Here is an 18867-nt window from a genome sequence, read left to right on the forward strand (position 1 = left end):
GCTGTTGAAAGCCTAGCCTGCCCCACTGCTGACCCATATGTGATGGAAACATTCCATATGCACCTTCTGAGCAGCAATGAATATTCTATTAGGGAGGTGAGGGGATAGATGACTTTGCACAGGGGAAGTTAACGGTTGCTGGACGACCCAAAAGTTATCATCCGTGAAGGGAGTTACCTCTCGGAATGGCGAGGGAAATTCGGAGCGTGAAATTGTAATCCTGTCTATCTGTAACAGTTAACACCGACTCCTGCCTCGCCGAAATGGACAAAAACGTTTATGGCAAATTGCAATATTGATCCATGCAGGTCTGTAAGTACAGTAATTCATGGTGCATGAATGGCAGGCATATGGGGCCAAAATTGTTTTCTGTGTGGGGAGGTGGACCTGTCCTGCTGGGAGTCAAGTCAAAGCCAGGTTGGATGGAAGGGGGGAGGGGGGTGGCAAAGGTTGTTCTGGAAGACTTGGTTGTGAGTTGTATCATCATCACATCTACCTAGTACTAAGCCCTTTACTTTCCTTTCCCTTCATGTGCAGTGGAAGGGGTCACAGTACTGATAAATATGAACACTGGTAAGATTTGACTAGAAGAGAACAATAAAAAACAATCTACAGCTATATTGAAATGACTTCTACCAACACAGATGAACCTTCAAGATCAGTTGAAAATGTGTCCAAAATTGAGGGTTTCAAAGGATTAAGTAGGCAGTGGTTGTGACCTTGAGATAACATCACATGTGACCAAATGAATAGTTTGAAACCTTATCTTAGGACCCTAAGTGAGAGGAATGCAGTAGTGGCCCACACCGTCAATGATGATTATGATGATTAGAATCCTAAAGGCTTTAATTTTCGGACCAATATATTGTATCTGTTTTCATACAATTTATGAATAATACACTCACACACACTCACTACAAAATTTACAATCTTGCGGTCAGAGAGGGACATACAGGTAATGCAATTCCAAGTGCCAATCTTTGCTGTAACCTTTGCTTTCCCCAGGCGATCTGAAAGTCACAGAGTTCATGCTGGAAGGATTCACACTGTCAGATACCCATCATGCATTTTCCATACAAATTGCTACAGATTGGACAATTTGGTGGGCTGTATGCTAAGAAGTTCATCTAGTCGTACATCTTTTGGTCAAGATTTCAAAACATCAGAATGTGGAATGACTTTGTGAAGGAGCTTAAAGTTATACTTTATAAACATAATTTGCATATATGATTTGCCATGCCCTCCCAATTGCATGCTACATGTATATCTGCAGTACAGCTGTAGAGCTATTCCTTAATTTAACTTGTGTCTGTATGGGATGTATTGACAAGCTGATTCGAGGCCCAAAAAACACACAATACTTTATAGAAGCTTTTGCCCATGCAAAGCTTTTTGTAGTGATGCAGTGGATGTCCTTGGTCTGAGGATTAACACAGTTATTCTGACCTTAGTACTGTGCTTCATACCAGGCAAGGACATTATACTTGCACCAAGGTACTTGTAATGAATGATATGGTATAATACAGTCATCTATCAAGATAAAAGGCTCAAGCATTGCAAGTCGAGACATACACCAAATACCTCCAAGTCCAATTTTTGTTTCCAAGGATTTTCTATCTGCTTGAGATTTTGGAAAATTTCCTGCAATGCCTGTTACATACAAGAGCTCCTCAACTTGAATGCAAATTTACATTCACACTAGGATTTTATCCCATGGTTCCAGAACATTGTATTGAATTTTACTAAAGATGGTTTACATGTACTGTAACAGTTATACTATATACATGCCAGTAATCCCCAATCCATATGGCATTGCTGTTATAAAAACACAGTCAAACTTAGGTGACATTTGATATCATAGTTACTGCAGAAAAGTGTGTATCTTGATCTAAAGGGGCCATGTACTGAACCAATTGAATGAACCATAATTTGTAATCATGCTGATTTTATATCTATCGATTTTATTTTGTTTGACTGGGGCTATCCCTGGCACTTGTCCTTGCTATTCCAAATCCATTTAATGTATCTCATGCAGGGCCTAGCCTCGACTCCTGTGGGAACCCTGGAGGAAAGATGAGCAGGACCCAAATGGAAATCGATACAAAAGGGCTAACGTTATATATGCCTTCAGCTCCGCATGACCAATAAATGTGCAGTTGTGCCGGGTGAAGAATCGCCTTTTATTGTAAATTCACAACGTATTGATCCACTAGCATATTTTCAAAGGAAAATTATCTGCAGATGTTAGTAACTAAAATTGAATACATCTCTATTATTTGGTATGCACAAGAAGCCATGGTATGAGTTCTATATTCCTGTCATGTAGTCCATAAGCTGTCTTATCCAGGCATTCGTATTGTAACGTCAGGTCCAATATCATCTTCAGCTTATTAGGCCATCTCCTGGCAGCTTGCCATGGCACAGAAGCTACATAATCTGCTGACTTTTCAGTGTTAGACCTCACGGGGCTGCCTTTAATTTCGTCACGTGCAGGAGAAGTCAGCTTTGGGAGCCCATTTTCTATTTTGTCTGTCAGACAGAGAGCCATTTCGGGGAGGGCATGTACGTAGTAATCTGTAGGCACACTGGTGCCCCATAGTAGGGAATCCATAACTTTCCCTTCTCTAAATTCAGCATCAAACTTGATTAGCAGAACAGTCGGAGCTTCACCTTAGACCCAGGTGACCCGACCCATGATTCCCCTGGAATACCTTATTCAGGATGACTTTGTGATGTAATGATGTGTTCGAGCATGGAGCGTTTGCTGGGACAATTCGCTCTCAGTTGCATTACTGTAAACCTCACCTTTAACTGCATCCATTGACCTAGGTCAATGTAAGTTTCAGGAGAAGTTTGTATGGGCCACTAATGTTTACTGCCAAAGACCTTTCCAACAAAGCACACTCCCCTATCCACTTGTCAAAGCCATATCCATAAGAACAAATTAAATATGATGATTAAAAATATTTTTAAATGATTGTGTGGTAAGGTGGAGGTAAATATAACATATGCCTGAATATGAATATTGATTGAATTTGTATCAACAGCTCAGAGATAAAGGATGATTTAGAAATTTAATAAAAGGGTAAAGATTAATAATAAGTTGGAAGAAAAACAGGTGTATTTGTATGAACTATAATTGCTTTTTAAGATTGCAATATTGTTTTTAATAAAAAGATGTTATTGTAATGATAGACTAGAAAACAAACTTTAATTCTAGTTTGAGTGAAGATTTTATTCATCTTATTCCTAGGTGTTCTCGGAGGTCAGAGTGCAGTGATGCTGACATCACGTTTCGCTGGGCCACTACGCTGCAGGAGTGCCCCACCATCAGTGTTAATCCCGGCTATATCCCTCGCACACAGGGCATTGTCAGGGTAGGTGCTGCAGTTCTTTTTCTTTTACGGCCAATGCAATTTATAGCCTGGGAGCCATCAGGGTTGTTTTATACCGGTAAAGAACTTTTCTAGGTTGCGAGTGCAAGGAGCCCTGTTACAAAATAGATGGCACCCAGGCTATGTAATTTCAGGGCAGCAAAAGAAATGTTTTGGATGAGGAAATTTGTGTACGGTATTGACGTTTGCTTACAATTCTTAGCACATTTTCGTCATCATTAATTTTTCATACTTGTAGCATTCGAAACAGCTCAGAAACAAGGTATTTTTTGGTAGCACCAATTAATGGCTAGAACCAGCCCACGATATGAAAAAAGCAACCATTTTTCATCGCATTGCATTTTTCCTCACAGATATGCCGTGGGCCTAGGGCCGCTTCAACTTACTACAACAAAAACATGACAAGAAAATTGACTTTCAAATTCCAGTTTCACTGCCCTGAAATCGCTTTGGGTGCCTTTAATAAACTTGACACGCATGAAAGGCTGAGAGTGTACAGTAAATCTATGTTGTTATCATGTTAAAATCTCAAGTGGGAAAGTGAGAAGAATATATGATTAAGTGTTATCAGAAAAGCCTACAAGATCTTTAAAAACACACCATGCATCCATCTTGCAATACCCCCCAGGAGCCATGTCTAGGATCAGTTCCAATGTTCCAAATCAGATACTGTTTTGGGTTGTGAGTAGCAATAGAAGAAAATTTGAGACAAGCCATTCTCAGGTGAATAGGGGAAAAGTCTCCTCATTTCTTCTCACGTATGCTGTAGAATGTTATAGCGGTCACCGCAGCGGGTCATCCCTACAACATTGTATGAAGCACTTGTTTTACACATTTCAGTGGATAGGCAGAATGACTAAACATCCCTTATGCTTGTTCTTTTCTATACATCACATGCCTTCACCGTGAGACTTAACCAATATCAGTATAGCCAAGGTCACAAAATCCCTCTATTTTCCCACCATCAAATCCACTGGATCTGACAGTTTTCGGGACCCGCCTTTGAGGGTGCTGATGCCTATGGGTGCTCCTGCCCTTGGTGGGAGATAGGTTATTTCCCAGATGATTACTGGAGGTGTGCGAGACAAAACCTAGCCTGGGGCTACTATCAGTACTGTATTAGCAGGTGCCGCTCCTGTTCTGGTATTTCCCTGTAGTTGGGTCAATGCTAATCTAGAAGTTAGCCTTGGCTGGGGACTTCCAGACATAAGCTTTCTTCCAGAGAGGAAACAGCAACCAACAAAGGGCTTAAGTTCGGCTTTGCACATGTTAGAATCTGATGGTTATAAATCACTTTTTTCTGTTTGCTAGTTGGATTTATGATCAGTTGTTTTCATGGTTCTTTTTTACCAAAATAGGTATTTTTTCACCATGATTTTTTTAAAGATTAGGACACTGAAAGCATTATTATTGTATAACAAGACAAGAATACAATTGCGAAATTTTCTGTCACAATTACCTCCAAAGCCTTTAGTTAAACAAATTAATTGGCAGGGTGTGATCAACATAGCATGCATTTGACCTGAGTAATTCCCAATTAACACATATGTACAGGAAAAAACCTGACAGTACGAAAACTGTGTATGCACACGAGCGTACGAAAACTGCATACTTCCAGTTTTTCCCTCCATGTAAATCGACCTGTTTTGAGGTACGTCCAAAACGTATATTCAGATCGCATGTTACCTCGATGGCTGGTTTACGATCCGAACATATGTTCTCGACGCAGTTTTCGTTCATCAGTTTTTTGCCCGCATGTGTAACTCAAATCTAAATCTTACAAGCTACACAGCTGACATGAAGTGAAATGAGGTGGAAAGGCACATCCAATGAGGTAATTATAGGCAATTATTCTTCTCAGACAGATTTAACCTTCACTGAGTTTGCCCTCCATTAGTAGTTTGAAAGGGCAGCTATTTAGCTGTAAGGTCAGAAAGGTGAATGAAAAGAGCTCCGACCTAAGTTTGACTAACAGCTTTTTAGAATTCGTAAGGGAAAAGATAGTTACCGGGCTAATTGCAATTATGTAAATTAGCACACCGTTAGAGCACCCTGGTTCGGTTGCAAACTTCCGACAATTTTGTGGGATGAGAGCTTGAATGATGGGTCTGTTCCATTCCAATGGCAATGAAAAATCACTTTTCTACCAGAATTCCTTCATTATTTTTCTCTTTCTTGAGGTCAAAAACTAGGGAGTGCAACATTAACGAATATAACTAAATAAGCAGGTCAAAGTTGGTTCAGGATTTACATAATGGTTAGAACATTTATTAAGAAAGTCCAATAGTTCAGTTAACAGTGGAATTTTAAGTATTTCTGTTGAAATGATATTCAGATGTTCTTTGACAGGTGATGGCAGAATCTTGTCCTAATTAAGGAAAGTAGAACAGGTGGATGAGTGTAGACCTGGCCCCATTCCCAAAGGTTTGATTACCCATTATTATGTCCTGAAAGCAGCCTTCCTACAGGCAAGTCTGAACCAGATCTGTGGACAAGATTGATGAAGGGACTGTAATGGGAAGGAGGGAGCATCAGTCTAGATTAGACAACCTACTGGAGTGGAATTACCAAGGTGGATACCAAGGTCTGCAAGTGGTGGGCTGGGTGGGTTAGTTCAGCCTTGGGGACGTGTGGGAACTGTGTCATTCATCTGAACTGTAACAAGCTCATGTTCGTGCCTGGCAGCCAGGAAGACACATCATCAATCAGTGCAATCCCAGGGACCGTTCTGGTGCTGTGTTGGGGTTTCTAAAGATAGAGGCATGATTCTTGGTGTGATGTAGATTCCTCTACTTCTACACCAGCCAGACACAAAAGAAATTATGAAACTATTTTGACTGTTCTTTTATAGCCCTATGTAACTGGAGCTGGCAGGTTGGTAACCAAAATGTTCTGATGTTGTGATATCCACCTGTTATCATATCATATCATATCACGAAATACACATATTAAATTAAGCACCACTTTGTTAGATGTGCAATGTTTGGGTGTAACATGTCGTTAGGTGTGTGCCTGCAAAGCTAGTGTGCATTGCGCTGAACGGCAAATAGACCAGCTACACATACTCAGATACAGATACAGATTATGTTGAGAAGCAGGAAGGCGAAGTTTTTAGTATCATAAGTAGAATGGCAATTTTGTCTTTGTAATAAAAATAAAGTCATGCAGAATGCACGACTAGGCAGAACTTTCGGTCACGAAAAACTCAGATGTTACAGAATTAAGGCAGCTTCCAAATCCAGATTACTTTTGCCATTACCTGTAACGAGAAGAGTACAACATTCTGAAGTCATTGAAAGTACTTCAAGGGCACAGGATATACCCAGAAGACTGGCAATGTCAATGACCCCATTACTGGTTCCCTTGGAACAGGATGGTAATGTTCCAGGCTACAGGCCTGCCTACCTCTCCAGATTGCTTCATGTGATCACCAACCTGTTGGTCTAATCTCATGCAGGGGTTTGGGAAGGATTTGTCCCTGGAGGTAAATTGGATTATCTGTAAACAATCCACATAGGGGGGATATAACTTAGAATTAGAATGTAATAAACTGTTCTGCAGGGATTAAGAAATGATGGATAGTGTTTAGATGGCTTGTTGAGTGTTCTATCCTGTTTTAGCGGTAGCTGATGTCCATTTAGCAAGACTAGCAAAATTTTTATTTATGCTGGGCACAGGTGCATGTTGCTCATTGAATTAAATGTGTGGACCAATGTGAGCTTGTGATATTTACCCGTATATACTGTAATCAACTGAGTGATGTGAAGAATAATCAATGAGTAGAATGTCTGGAAACGAGGGCCTGGCCATTGCAAACGACTGAGGGTAACAAGAAATGTAACACAAGAAATCAGAGATTTCATACTTCCCAGAAATATTAATCTGAATATCTCTGTTTTTGTGACAGTCTGCTAACAGCCAACTACCAGCTTCCTATTGGCTCTCTGCCAGGTTCTGGGACCTGATTTCCTGTGTCTGACCTTTGTGGTCTGTAGTGAGGCAATATCCCCTCCAACATGCTGTCATTAAAATAATTGACACACACACACAAACAAACACACCCAAAACCATACCCCCATACCCAAGAGCTAACGAGCCAGTCTGAATTCGTCAATTTTCATATGCAACAATGATCTGCGGTGCATACACATGAGTATCAGCAGTCCAGTCACATCCGCAGGCACATTCTTATTGGATTGGGTGGCCAGCCTTGTGTTTCTGCCTCTCTGGAATTTATACAATAGAATAAACTTGACCTCATTGTTGAGGGATGAACCCGAACCTTCATGGATATTGTACTCTCTGGAAAATCAATGATACCCTCAGGCAAAGTATAGTAGTCTCCTTCATGGCAATTGATCATGTCAGGGGCAAATAAAAGCTGTTAGCACTATTCATTGATTAATGGATTAACATTTGATTGAGCAGCATAAATCAGGCATTTGGTACAGTAATTGATCCAATTAGATATTGTTTCTAAATAATGAAAAGGTTGCAAAATGGCTGGGTTAAAGTAGATGTACAGATACATGTACCTCAATTATGCAAATAAAGCTTCTGACAAGATAGCGACAGCAATGTGATACAGGTGTATATCCCTGCCCCTAGCATGAACAGGTGCTGGTAAAATTGGCTAAACCCACAATTCTTAAGCTCAAACAAGGGAACATCCTATAACATGCACATACACTGTACCTGTACCTGTGTGTGCACATATGTGCACATTGTACCTGTACCTGTAGTTACAGTAACTGCTGTTCATTGTGATTTAAACCATGAAGACTTAGGTACAAAATGTAATATACTGGTTGAAATCTTTTGGGGCTACCCAAAAATCTTTTTATCTCACCATTTGAAGTTATGTGAATGGTTTATGTCTCAATTGTAAAAGAGAGGATGCATTTATGTTTCTTTTCCCCGTGGAGAAATATATTTTATGTAGTTCTTGAAATGTGAAATATGTTGTCAATATATACAGGCATATTTTATCTAAAATTGGTAGGGATAGAATGATAGTATAGTTGAAATGCAGACACTGAAAATATTGCTTGAGGAATGCAGGAAATAAATAAATGAACAAAAATTCAGAGAACTCCATGAAATATTTATAGCTTTTGTAATTTTTTTTTTATTTGTTGCATTGATTATGGAAATTAGACAAGCCCATATACCAAATGTTATCACAATCCATAAAGGCCTTCTTAAGTTATGCTGACAAAGAAATATACGGAAACACAGAGACACACACACAGACAGACCAAAAACGAGACCTCCATTTTTCACGGAGGTAAAAAGGATGGTCCCGGGTTATGATGCAGAGGCTGCAGTTATCTGTATGCTGATGCGGCGGCTGACAGCCAGCCTCCCTGCTGTGATAAAGGTGAGCTGGGTTCCGCAGGGGTGATGATAGATGATACCAGGCAGACGCTCATTTGTCAGGACTTCACAGGTACAAAGGAGGAGAGGCTGATGTCATGTCTGGAATGTCAACAGTACCACCATATAGCGGGGATACATGAGGGCTGAAGGGAGTCTCCCCCAGACAGGTTCACCAGAGTGTGAAGCTTGCAGCTAACATATCCAAATCAATCATGTTTGCACCAGTAATCCTTGCAATATTCAGAGATTCTTGCAAGTGAAGACATCGTAAACTTAAACACAAAAGGAGACATTTTGAACAAAAACAAAGCTGCAAAAATGTTGAAAATACTGGAGGTCTCTCCCAGACAGGTTCACCAGAGTGTGAAGCTTGCAGCTAACATATCCAAATCAATCATGTTTGCACCAGTAGTCCTCGTCGCAATAGTGAAGACATTTTAAACTTTAAAGAAAAGGAGAAATTCTAAACAAAAAGGAAGCTGCAAAAATGTTGAAAATACTGTTATGTATTAAAACTTGACAGAAAATGGGAAAGCTAAGGAAGAAAAGGTTTCTACAACACCTGGATGCTCAGGATGCTACCTTAATCATTTGACTTAATAGCTAAAATTTCTCATTCTTAAGAAACGTAAACAGGTGTGTCCAAGTAGAACAAGCACCTCTCCCAGGATGAAGGATACAGTCTGCCAAAGACAGGTAGGATTTCAAAGCAGCATTGGAGTGAATCAGACACTGGTTACAACACAGTAGTTCTTTTGTGCAGTGTTAACAGACCTATCACTCTTTTTATACTCACTCAGTGTATGTAGAGCAAAGAAACTACAGCTGTCGGTTACATCTGTCCTTGTAAGAGGAGATGTCTGATGGAGATATAGGATGTATTACAGATGGCTTCCTATTCAATCTGACAGATGTGAAAGTTGAGATATCTTTCGGAACATCTGGTTTCCCCTATGTACATTGTAATAAAGTCTCATGGGTCCGTGAATATGAAGGTCAAGTTCGTCTGCTATGTATAACATGTCTGATGCAGTTATGTTGAAATATAAGGGTGAGTATTTTGGCAATAAATTGTGAAAGAATTGACCTGCGTACACTGCAATGCACATACTTTAGTATTCAAAGCAACTAATGACAACAGAGAAAAATGTTCACTTTCTGAAGTAGCACGAGAAATTTGAATGTTGATGTACAAAATCTAGTGGAAAAGATAAAAAGTAGACTATGTGTAAATATTCATAAGTATCATAACAATAATTTACATCTAGATCAAGATAATGATCGAAATGAGATGGCAACCATAAATAGGGGTCTTGCATACATGTATGGCATCATTTTGGTATACATTTTGGTAAATTTTCAGCTTGCAACCATTCCACTTCTAACCAGAGATTTAACCCCTTATTTTCATTGTTATAATTCCATTACTCGCAGTTAAAAGGATGTTTATAACTAGAGGATTCAGGTGGACCCTCTCCTTGGATGTTCATCCTCTACAAGAGTCTGTTAGTTTGAACAAGAATACCCCATAAAGTACCTCCATAGTCCTTGTTATACTTTAGAAATGCACCTGAGTGAAAAAGCTCTGTGATGTACTCTAACTGTAGACATAATCTCTGACAGCTGTCCTTACAATGATAGACAAGCCCTCCACTGGTCAGTAGGTAGAGGCCTACTGTATTTAAACATAAACACAGAGATCAGAGGCTTTGGGGAAAGTCCTAGATGCTTATGCCTAAATCTGTGACAGGTGGGACACTCCAAACAGAGGGATTTGGTGGTGCCTTAACAGCTTGTACAGGTGGGCAAAACATAATGATAAGCTTTGTGATCTCCAGTGTAGGTCTAAGTCTCACCAGTTATGTGCCTGATCCCGGGGTTATTGGAACAATGGTGTGCAGGGCTCGAAATACCACCTGCGTATGCTGTTTGGTGCAGGTAAAATTGGAGCTGTGCAGGTATTTTTTATGTCTACCTGTACCTAACCTGCACTGGGCCATGCAGGGCTGCGTTGACAGCCACTCTCAGTGTTAAATATGACCCATCCTTCCTAAATTCTGAGAGGTGGAGGTAAAACTTCTGATGCAGGTAATGTTATTTACTTGCACCAGTGGAGGTATGCAGAAAAAAATATTTCGAGGCCTGAAAGTTTGAGAGAGGTATCAGATTGGTGCAGGTAGTGAAAACAAACTAATTTTGTTGGTATCACATGTATTGTATGATAATGAAATTTATATGGAAATCTATTCCTAGCCAATGAGCAGTTCTATGTAATTTTAATGTTTTAATATCAATATGAACTTGTAATGATTTGTAGCTTTTCCATTTCCAAAGGTAAAAAGCCCCATACAGGCCACCACTCTGGCATGATTCCAGTTACTGACAATACATCACAATAGTACATTGAAGTGTTTCTTTATCAGTTGATCCATTGTAAGCTATGCTATTTATTGCTAAAATACACTGAACGAGGAAGAAATAAATGATCTGGGCACATGTTAATCTCAAATCAGTCTTCGATTAGCAGCACTTGGCCTTGGATTGTAAGCTGCTATCAGTAATGCATCAGCATTTGCAATTGGCAGAACTATCAAAAATCGTCCCTGTGATTGCCAGTGTGATACGTTCTCATTGCCAGGTGAGCCTGAAGCAGAAGTCCCAGGAGACCAATTGTGATGTCAACAGTGTATATCAGACAAATGGACCACATATTTGGGTAGAGTCCAACTTGATAGACCAATAAAATGGGTGGGAAGTGGGCAAATTCTAGTCAGCTGACCTGGAGCACTACATTACAATCATGATCATTGTTCTCACATTTCAGAATGTGCCTTTGCTGGAGATTTTGCCAAAGTTTGGTGATTCTGAACAGTTGTTTCATTTATCTGTTTTATGTTGATTATTAAACAGGTGGTCAGGGAGAGTACTTACATTCGGCAAAAAATCGGCAATATTCTGTGGTAGTTACAATGAGTTTATGTGTCCATATAACGGTCTGTTGTATTGGCTGTGGGAATCAAGCTACAGGTAGAATACATTAAATATTTTGTATATTCTGATATACATGTAGTTAAGTAGCTACTGTACATGTAGATGCTGCCTCTTGCTGTTATTTCAAATATAAGTCATAAATTGCCCACAAAGTTTTAGGGGAAGAAAAGAATCATACAGCAGAAAGTTAGAGACTGTCCGACTTCAGTAAAGGTTAAGGGAAGCAGGCTGTATAATCCAAGCACCACGGGTGTTGGAATTCTGCCATACATTTCATTATACTTCCTGGCAATGTGTGTAAAGCCATGGGCAGATATCTGTGACATTGGGAAAAACTGCGTAAACTGGGCCTAAATGTACCCAGGGAAGGTGAAGGCTTCCCTAGGTCTGTATCAGATATACAAAGATCCATCCAGCGATCTCTGCAGACAGAGATGGAGGGTTCTGTCTCTAGCTGTTACAGCTGCTCACAGTGGGGAGAGATGGGAGTTAAGTGCCACTGATCCGTCTTCATCCAAGTGTAATGGCCTAGTGTCTGTGAGCCTCAGCAGTTTACCACCCTGATGTAGTAAATATTGTGCAGGCCAAATGGACACCTATGTGCTCATAGTTGATGATTTCACGGGCTCAAAGACCTTGACTTCCCATTTTCAAGATTGAATACTTGCGATATAATGTACGTGCGCCTTGGGGGCAGGCAGGGTTTTACATTTGTACCTCCAGTGATGTGAAAAATTGCTATGAGGCAGGAAGACCAGTGAAGGTCTATTTTTATGCACGCTGGGACGTCAGCATTTGAGACCATGGCTTTGCTTCTCTGATCAGTTGATACCAGTGATGCAAATTTTATATGCGTGTTGGGCATGGACAAGGGGGTTTCCAGATCAGACTCAGAGCTGTTACAACAGTGAGGTACATGTAGTGTTGTGTGGGCAGATACAGGCACAGTTGGAGCTTGCATTTTTGTTGCAGTGCATGCTTCAAGACATCATCTTGTAGAAACAAGAAACTGTATGATATGTAAAAGTAGAGCTCAAATTGGGTTCATAAAAAATTGTTGGCTGCACCATGTAAAATAAACTAGGATGTCAGCAAAACCTAATTACAAAACAGAAACTTCAGGCTGGTGCATGTAGGTGCCCCCCCCCCTCCCCTTCTGTCTTGGAACAGCACTTGATGGCACACACACAGTTTTGGCCTGTGGAGCTTTCAATATTCAAATTCAAACTTCAAAATCTTACAACAAACTAGATTTTATTATTTTTCTAACTCGAGTCTAAGATGTCTTTACAATGAAAATATTTTGGTGCACTGCACCCACAGAAAAATTGGGTGCACAGCTCCAATTTTTAGGGCACCAAGTTGCATGTGCAAGGTGCACCCAGTTTTTTGAGCCATAATAACTCACACCAATCACACAGTGCAGCTTGTCCAGAAAAAGCAGAGCTGTGCAGACTAGATGGCAGTGATAGAGATGCTGTCAGATCCCAGCCTTTCTTCTCCCCTGGAATATGCCTGGAGGGGAGACAGGTCCACAGTGAATTTTTTGGAATCTAATTTGTCAGTGTAATTCAAACAGTATAGAGGCAGATAGTACTAAAAAAACATAGACCAAAGCTAGATGTCTGTGGATACCACATAACAAATTTTTGTGGTTGTCATACTATGAATAACGTTAGTTAATACTACATTGTATAATAGTTATAGCTTAGTTATAGACTTAGTTATATATTTTTTTAAGAAATATGAAGCAACAGGGCAAACTAAAAACAGCCCTATAAATGATGCCGGCAAATTCGAGAACCAATTGATAAAATGGTGACCTACATGTACGTTTTTGTAACTTAGGTAATCTTTGCTAATCTGTTGCCATAAACTCATACTGTTATGATGATTATGCAGACTAGAATTCCCTGAAGGTTTAAAGGATAGGTGGTGATGGGCTGAGATTTCTGACAAAAACCAATTGGGATTCAGGCCTCAAGGTCACATTCATCAGTTAGGCTCTATTTGTGCCCTCAGTCTCTAAAGTCTCAAGTCCATCACACACCCATGTTATGATGCTTTGGAAACTCCAATTCCCTAAAGGCTGTAAAGGACACATAGTGATGGGCTGAGATTTCTGACAAAGCCAAGTGGGAAGGCCTCAAGGTCACATTCATCAGTTTGGCTCCATTTGTGCCCTCGGTCTCTAACATCTCAAGTCCATCACACACCCATGGGGACCTACACTTGACACTGACATATGGCCTTGTTTAGGCCATGGGGCTGCGCTAAGTGACTGAGAGCTATTCAGAAGATTGCGGCTTCTTCAATCTAAATTTCTGGACCGTTTTACTCTCATTCATGACATGTAGAATTACCAAAGCTATATTTACAGTATATCATCATCAACTTGATGTTAAAGAGGAAAGAATACTGTAATAAAGAAAGCTAAGTGGTAGTTGCATTATTATGCCATTATATACAGCTTATTATTTCACTGTCATCAATATCTGCCAGACCATGATATTAAAACCTTGCATGTTTTGGGATTTCTGAATAGTTGACCATAGAGCGTTTTATAGGAGGCAACTGTATTCACAGAAGCCTGGTGAGAGGGGATGAATAGTTTATGACACCACAACCCAACCTTGCTTAGGCCATTCAAATTTAATTTGTTGGTTGTCAAATTTTTTTAAAGAAAAAATGTCAAGCCATAGGGCAAAAACAAACAGGACTAGGCATCCTAAGATAGCCCCAAAAGCTACATTTTGTACATGTATGATAGGAACAAAGAAGTTAACATACCAGGCTGGTTTTCAATTCAAACAATGGATTTTAAACTTTTGTTTTAATCAAACCAATTGATAGATGGAAAAACTATAACAAAGGAAAAACTATAACAAAGTTAGGAAGAGAAGGACTTTCTTCAAATGTTGTTGCCATAATATGACCCTTTTGGTTGATTCAGAATCTTTGAACTTTAGTTTGAAAATTAGACCAAAATGATGCAGGCAAGTCCAAGAACCAAGTGTTTAATTTGTTTTGGCCTTAGGATGAGTCTACCCACATGTGTCACACAGATCATACTGGGAGATGAATAGTTTGTGGCAGCTCATAGACAACATGGCTATGGTTTAAAACCTTTCAGACTACTACTGGGCACATTTTATTTCTTTCCACTGTGCTTCCTTGTTTTGGTAGACAAATCGGCACCAAAATGATAATGTGTGTATTTGTATGAATTGTCATCTGTAGGGTAATAAAATAAATCAAAAGACTGAACTGTCAATGGAATGTATTTGCTCAAGGAAAATGTTAAAATTGAATCCAAATAGATCTATGCAGCAATGTTCATTATTGAATGCAAAAAAAGGATAAATAAAGGAACATACATGTACTGCCTTCAGGTGTACATGTTTTTAATGTTTTAAAGTTAATTAGTTTTTATCAATACAGACCTTTGGGCAAAACCTTCTCATTGTGTTACAGTACATAAAACTTATAATGCTTAAAGATACCTTGATTTATGCTATCATATACAGCAAGGCAGGGTTGGTCATTAATGTTATTACATTGATTAAATGTGTTTATGGTACCTATAACAGTTATCCCTAGGATATATGTCCATCATTTCTTGAGTAGTAAAGTGGTAAAATGGATGGATAATTACGTAGATTGGAAAGTAAGCTTGTGATGACTTTTAGTTTACCCCATATAATATACTGTGCTTCTGCTTGGTGAAAGTATCCCATATGGTACAGTTTTGATGACAGGCATTTAATACAAGCCATTGCGATTATTAGACAATTGCCAGGCTAAACAATGACAATTGACAAAAGATAACTGATGACAGGATAAAAATTGAATAAACGGTCAGCCTTGGGAAAACTCTCTTAAGTGGGCAAGTAGTTAAGCTTCAACGTAACAAACTCAGACTGTGGGTCCCTCCTGAATGATTAAGAAGTGTGGACATGGACTCTAGATCTCAAGCCTGACAGTAATGGATGAAGAGCTACCTGGAAATGGCATTATTCCATTTGCAGAATGATTGAGCTGTTGTGAAATCTTAGCGTCATCTCGCTGTGAATCTGGAGGCTGAAGTGGGGAGAAAGGGTACCCCAGCTGTGCAGTAATAGGTCCGTGAGAGCTATCTGCCAGGATAATGCCAGGATTTATGGTGTTAGCCTGCAACTTTCTCATGGCGGAAAGGAAATTACATTTGTTCCGATTTGTTTTTTTATGAGAGGGACTGGAAAATTTGTTCGCGAAATTGAATTCAAGTGGCATGCTTCCCGGGGAAGTATTCCCCGCCGAGACGGATATGAAAGTTTGGAATGGTGATTAAGTCTGGAGACGATGGAATTAATGTGTGGAATATTGCATTCTTCATCTTAATAATGGTGTGCTTTTAGAAAAGATTGTGTTGAATGATTTTTCAAATTGGCTAGGTGACTTATGCTGTTGTTGTTCTATGTTACACTTCTTAAATCAATCTTGTGGAAAGGTCCAAAAGGAAGAAAGGCTACATCTTTTCTAAAAAGCTTTTCCAGAATTGGAGACAATGTTGTAAATGATTTGATTCATCAAATCTGCTCAATTTTTCAGAAGTCTGGCCAGGAGAAATGATGCCTACAAATTGAGTCTATTGCTTCAATGAGTTAGTGGGCCACCTGCCAGTTTTCCCATGTACTTCACTAGCTTGGTAAAAATAAGTGAGCTTTCAGATAGCGTACGGCAGGCCTTTATATCACAGTTTTGTGTAGCATCTAAACTTCCGCTTGTAACTTTTTATGTGTCTCCCTAAAGAAAGATTTAATGCGCAACACTCTGATATCTTTCATAAAACTACCTTTACATGTCACAAGATAATCCATAGCTAGTTCAGACATGCAGCTTCCGTAAAATTATTTTGTATTCTTAGGCTGCCTCTAATACCTCCAGGTTTTCTCCAGATAAATACCGGGGGAATTAGATAATTAATGTCGGCATCAGCTGTCTGACTGTGGCCATAATTCTCCTGAATATGAATTATCATTTTATCAGGGAAAATGACCGTGATGTACTGGCTCTTAGAAGCGAAGTTGTATTTCTTATCCATAATTGAAGATGTATTAATTCCAAGTGCATGCCGGTAATCCAGGCCCATCTGTTCCTAGTGTGGAGCGGCCACCCTTACACTGCTGTTCACTGCCTGGCTTACTGCCTGTCTTGTTACGGCTGATGTATTATACTTACAGCAACCTTCTCTCACTGTCATTTCCCCTGTCCAGGATAATTTCTCAGCCAGAACATTTCCTGGTGTACACACTGTACTAACTCTCTGGTCTGACATGATACGGGTTGATATGAATGTGTATCAAGCACAAGTAATTTCCTCCCCGAGACACTGGGGTAGTCCATCACTGATATTGCTCTGATTTTTCCACTAGAGGAAATAAAACAATGTCAGACACTCCACACTTGAATTGACCATTTTTCTTTATCAAGGGCCACTTTGATAGAAGTTTGTGTCTTGGATGTAATCAAGGTACATGTATTCCCCTAATGGTTTGAGATGAGCTGTGCTAGCAGAAGTGGGAGGTATTAGCTTATGTTCAGGGATGAGAAAGAACATGATATGGTGAACATAATTGCAGTACAGCGCCAGAGCTAATATTTTATGACTGCTGGAACATTTTTTTTTCGCCTGCCTCATCCAATGTAGTGTAGGTGTGTACAGTTATCGGAGAGCCATTGGTACCAACTACTGTAGTTTGCAAAATACAAAGATGGGACTTGATGTACAACTTTTCAGTCGAAGTACAGGGTTTAAAATACCCACTTTTGCACTCCAAGTCATGTTTTATGAGCAAGATTTATTGGTGATACTAGGTTGCCCGGTGTGCAAGTTTACAGTGGCCCAGCTTATGGCTTCTGAAATGCACTTAGTCTACCTCAACCAGCATGTGAGCAATACTTTACACAGTTGAGGGCAACATATTTTAATGGGCAACCTAGCTTTTGGCTGACAAAAAAACATCTGTATGTTAAGTAGAGCTCTTATGGGGGTGGGGGGCATACCGGCAAAGTTGATTGATGACCGAATTTTCATTTCCCTGCATGGAAAGAATCACAGGAAACTATAAATTCTGAAGTCAAAGAATTCTTGACACCTCCTTGCAACCTCTCCTTAGCAACTGAGTTGCTGTGGAAAAAGTCAGATGAATTACTGTAATCCTCTTATCTCAGTAGCCCTCTTGACAAAAGGAAAAATTCCATGGCTAATCACACAACAGGTGATTGGAATGGATTAAATGGGATTAAAGTGGTCTATTCCTAATTGCTGTCATGCTTCATCTGACACTGATGTGGCACTGATGCCATCGAGGATGCTATTTGTGTGTCCTCAGAGGTTATTGTCCTAGGGATGCATATAAAATACCTGCTGCGGGATATTAAACACTGAATAATAGATGGCACACAAGTAGCAGTTCTGAACAAAGTGTAAATTCCAACAGGACTTACAGTCTTCTGTAACTTACAAGTGGCTAATGTCAAGACTTAAGACGTACAAATGTATAACTGTTACATGCTATGGAAAGCAAGTGAAGAGCTTTCAAACCACGCTAGCACAAAGGCTCCTTGCATTTCACTTTAAGGATAATTTTCTGCACTGAAGAATATAACTTAACGAAGGGTAGACATCCAGGTGATGAGATACACAACAAGAAAACAGTTACTCAAGCAACTGGATAGATTTTGAAAAATCTACCCAGTTGACCTAAGTAAGTCTGTTTTCTGTCCCACTCTGTACTACCCTTTTGTATACATTTGTAATTATATACTAGTGTATATATGTAATTCTGATGTTCCTTGTTGTTCTAGGTGACAATCACTGGCCAGAACATCCCAGCCTTGACTGGAGGACACTCCTACTCCTGTGTGTTTGGGAACTTTGCCACGACAAGTGCCACGGTGGTGGGAACACAGCTGTTCTGTAACTCCCCACCTGCCAGCAAGATACCTGCCATCACAGGGCCACGAGGTAGGACGAAGATTCTTTCCAAACAAAGATTTCCCCTTTCAGAGGGTCTGCATGGCAGGCATGGGGAGATCCTAGAAATGCTTAATGTTGATT

At 39.8% G+C, this 18867-nt stretch overlaps 1 protein-coding gene across 1 annotated transcript in view; it reads left to right on the forward strand.

Moving 5' to 3' along the window:
• LOC109476886 (plexin-A4-like) overlaps nt 1-18867 on the forward strand; it is a 164836-nt gene that overhangs the window by 75963 nt on the left and 70006 nt on the right. The window contains exons 6-7 of the mRNA XM_019777900.1: nt 3254-3377; nt 18615-18774. Coding sequence (XP_019633459.1) covers nt 3254-3377; nt 18615-18774 — 284 coding nt within the window. The remainder of the gene's footprint in view (nt 1-3253; nt 3378-18614; nt 18775-18867) is intronic.

The sequence above is a fragment of the Branchiostoma belcheri genome, unplaced genomic scaffold (assembly GCF_001625305.1).
Source record: "Branchiostoma belcheri isolate BF01 breed outbred unplaced genomic scaffold, Haploidv18h27 scaffold4, whole genome shotgun sequence".
NCBI classification, from domain to species: Eukaryota; Metazoa; Chordata; class Leptocardii; order Amphioxiformes; family Branchiostomatidae; genus Branchiostoma; species Branchiostoma belcheri.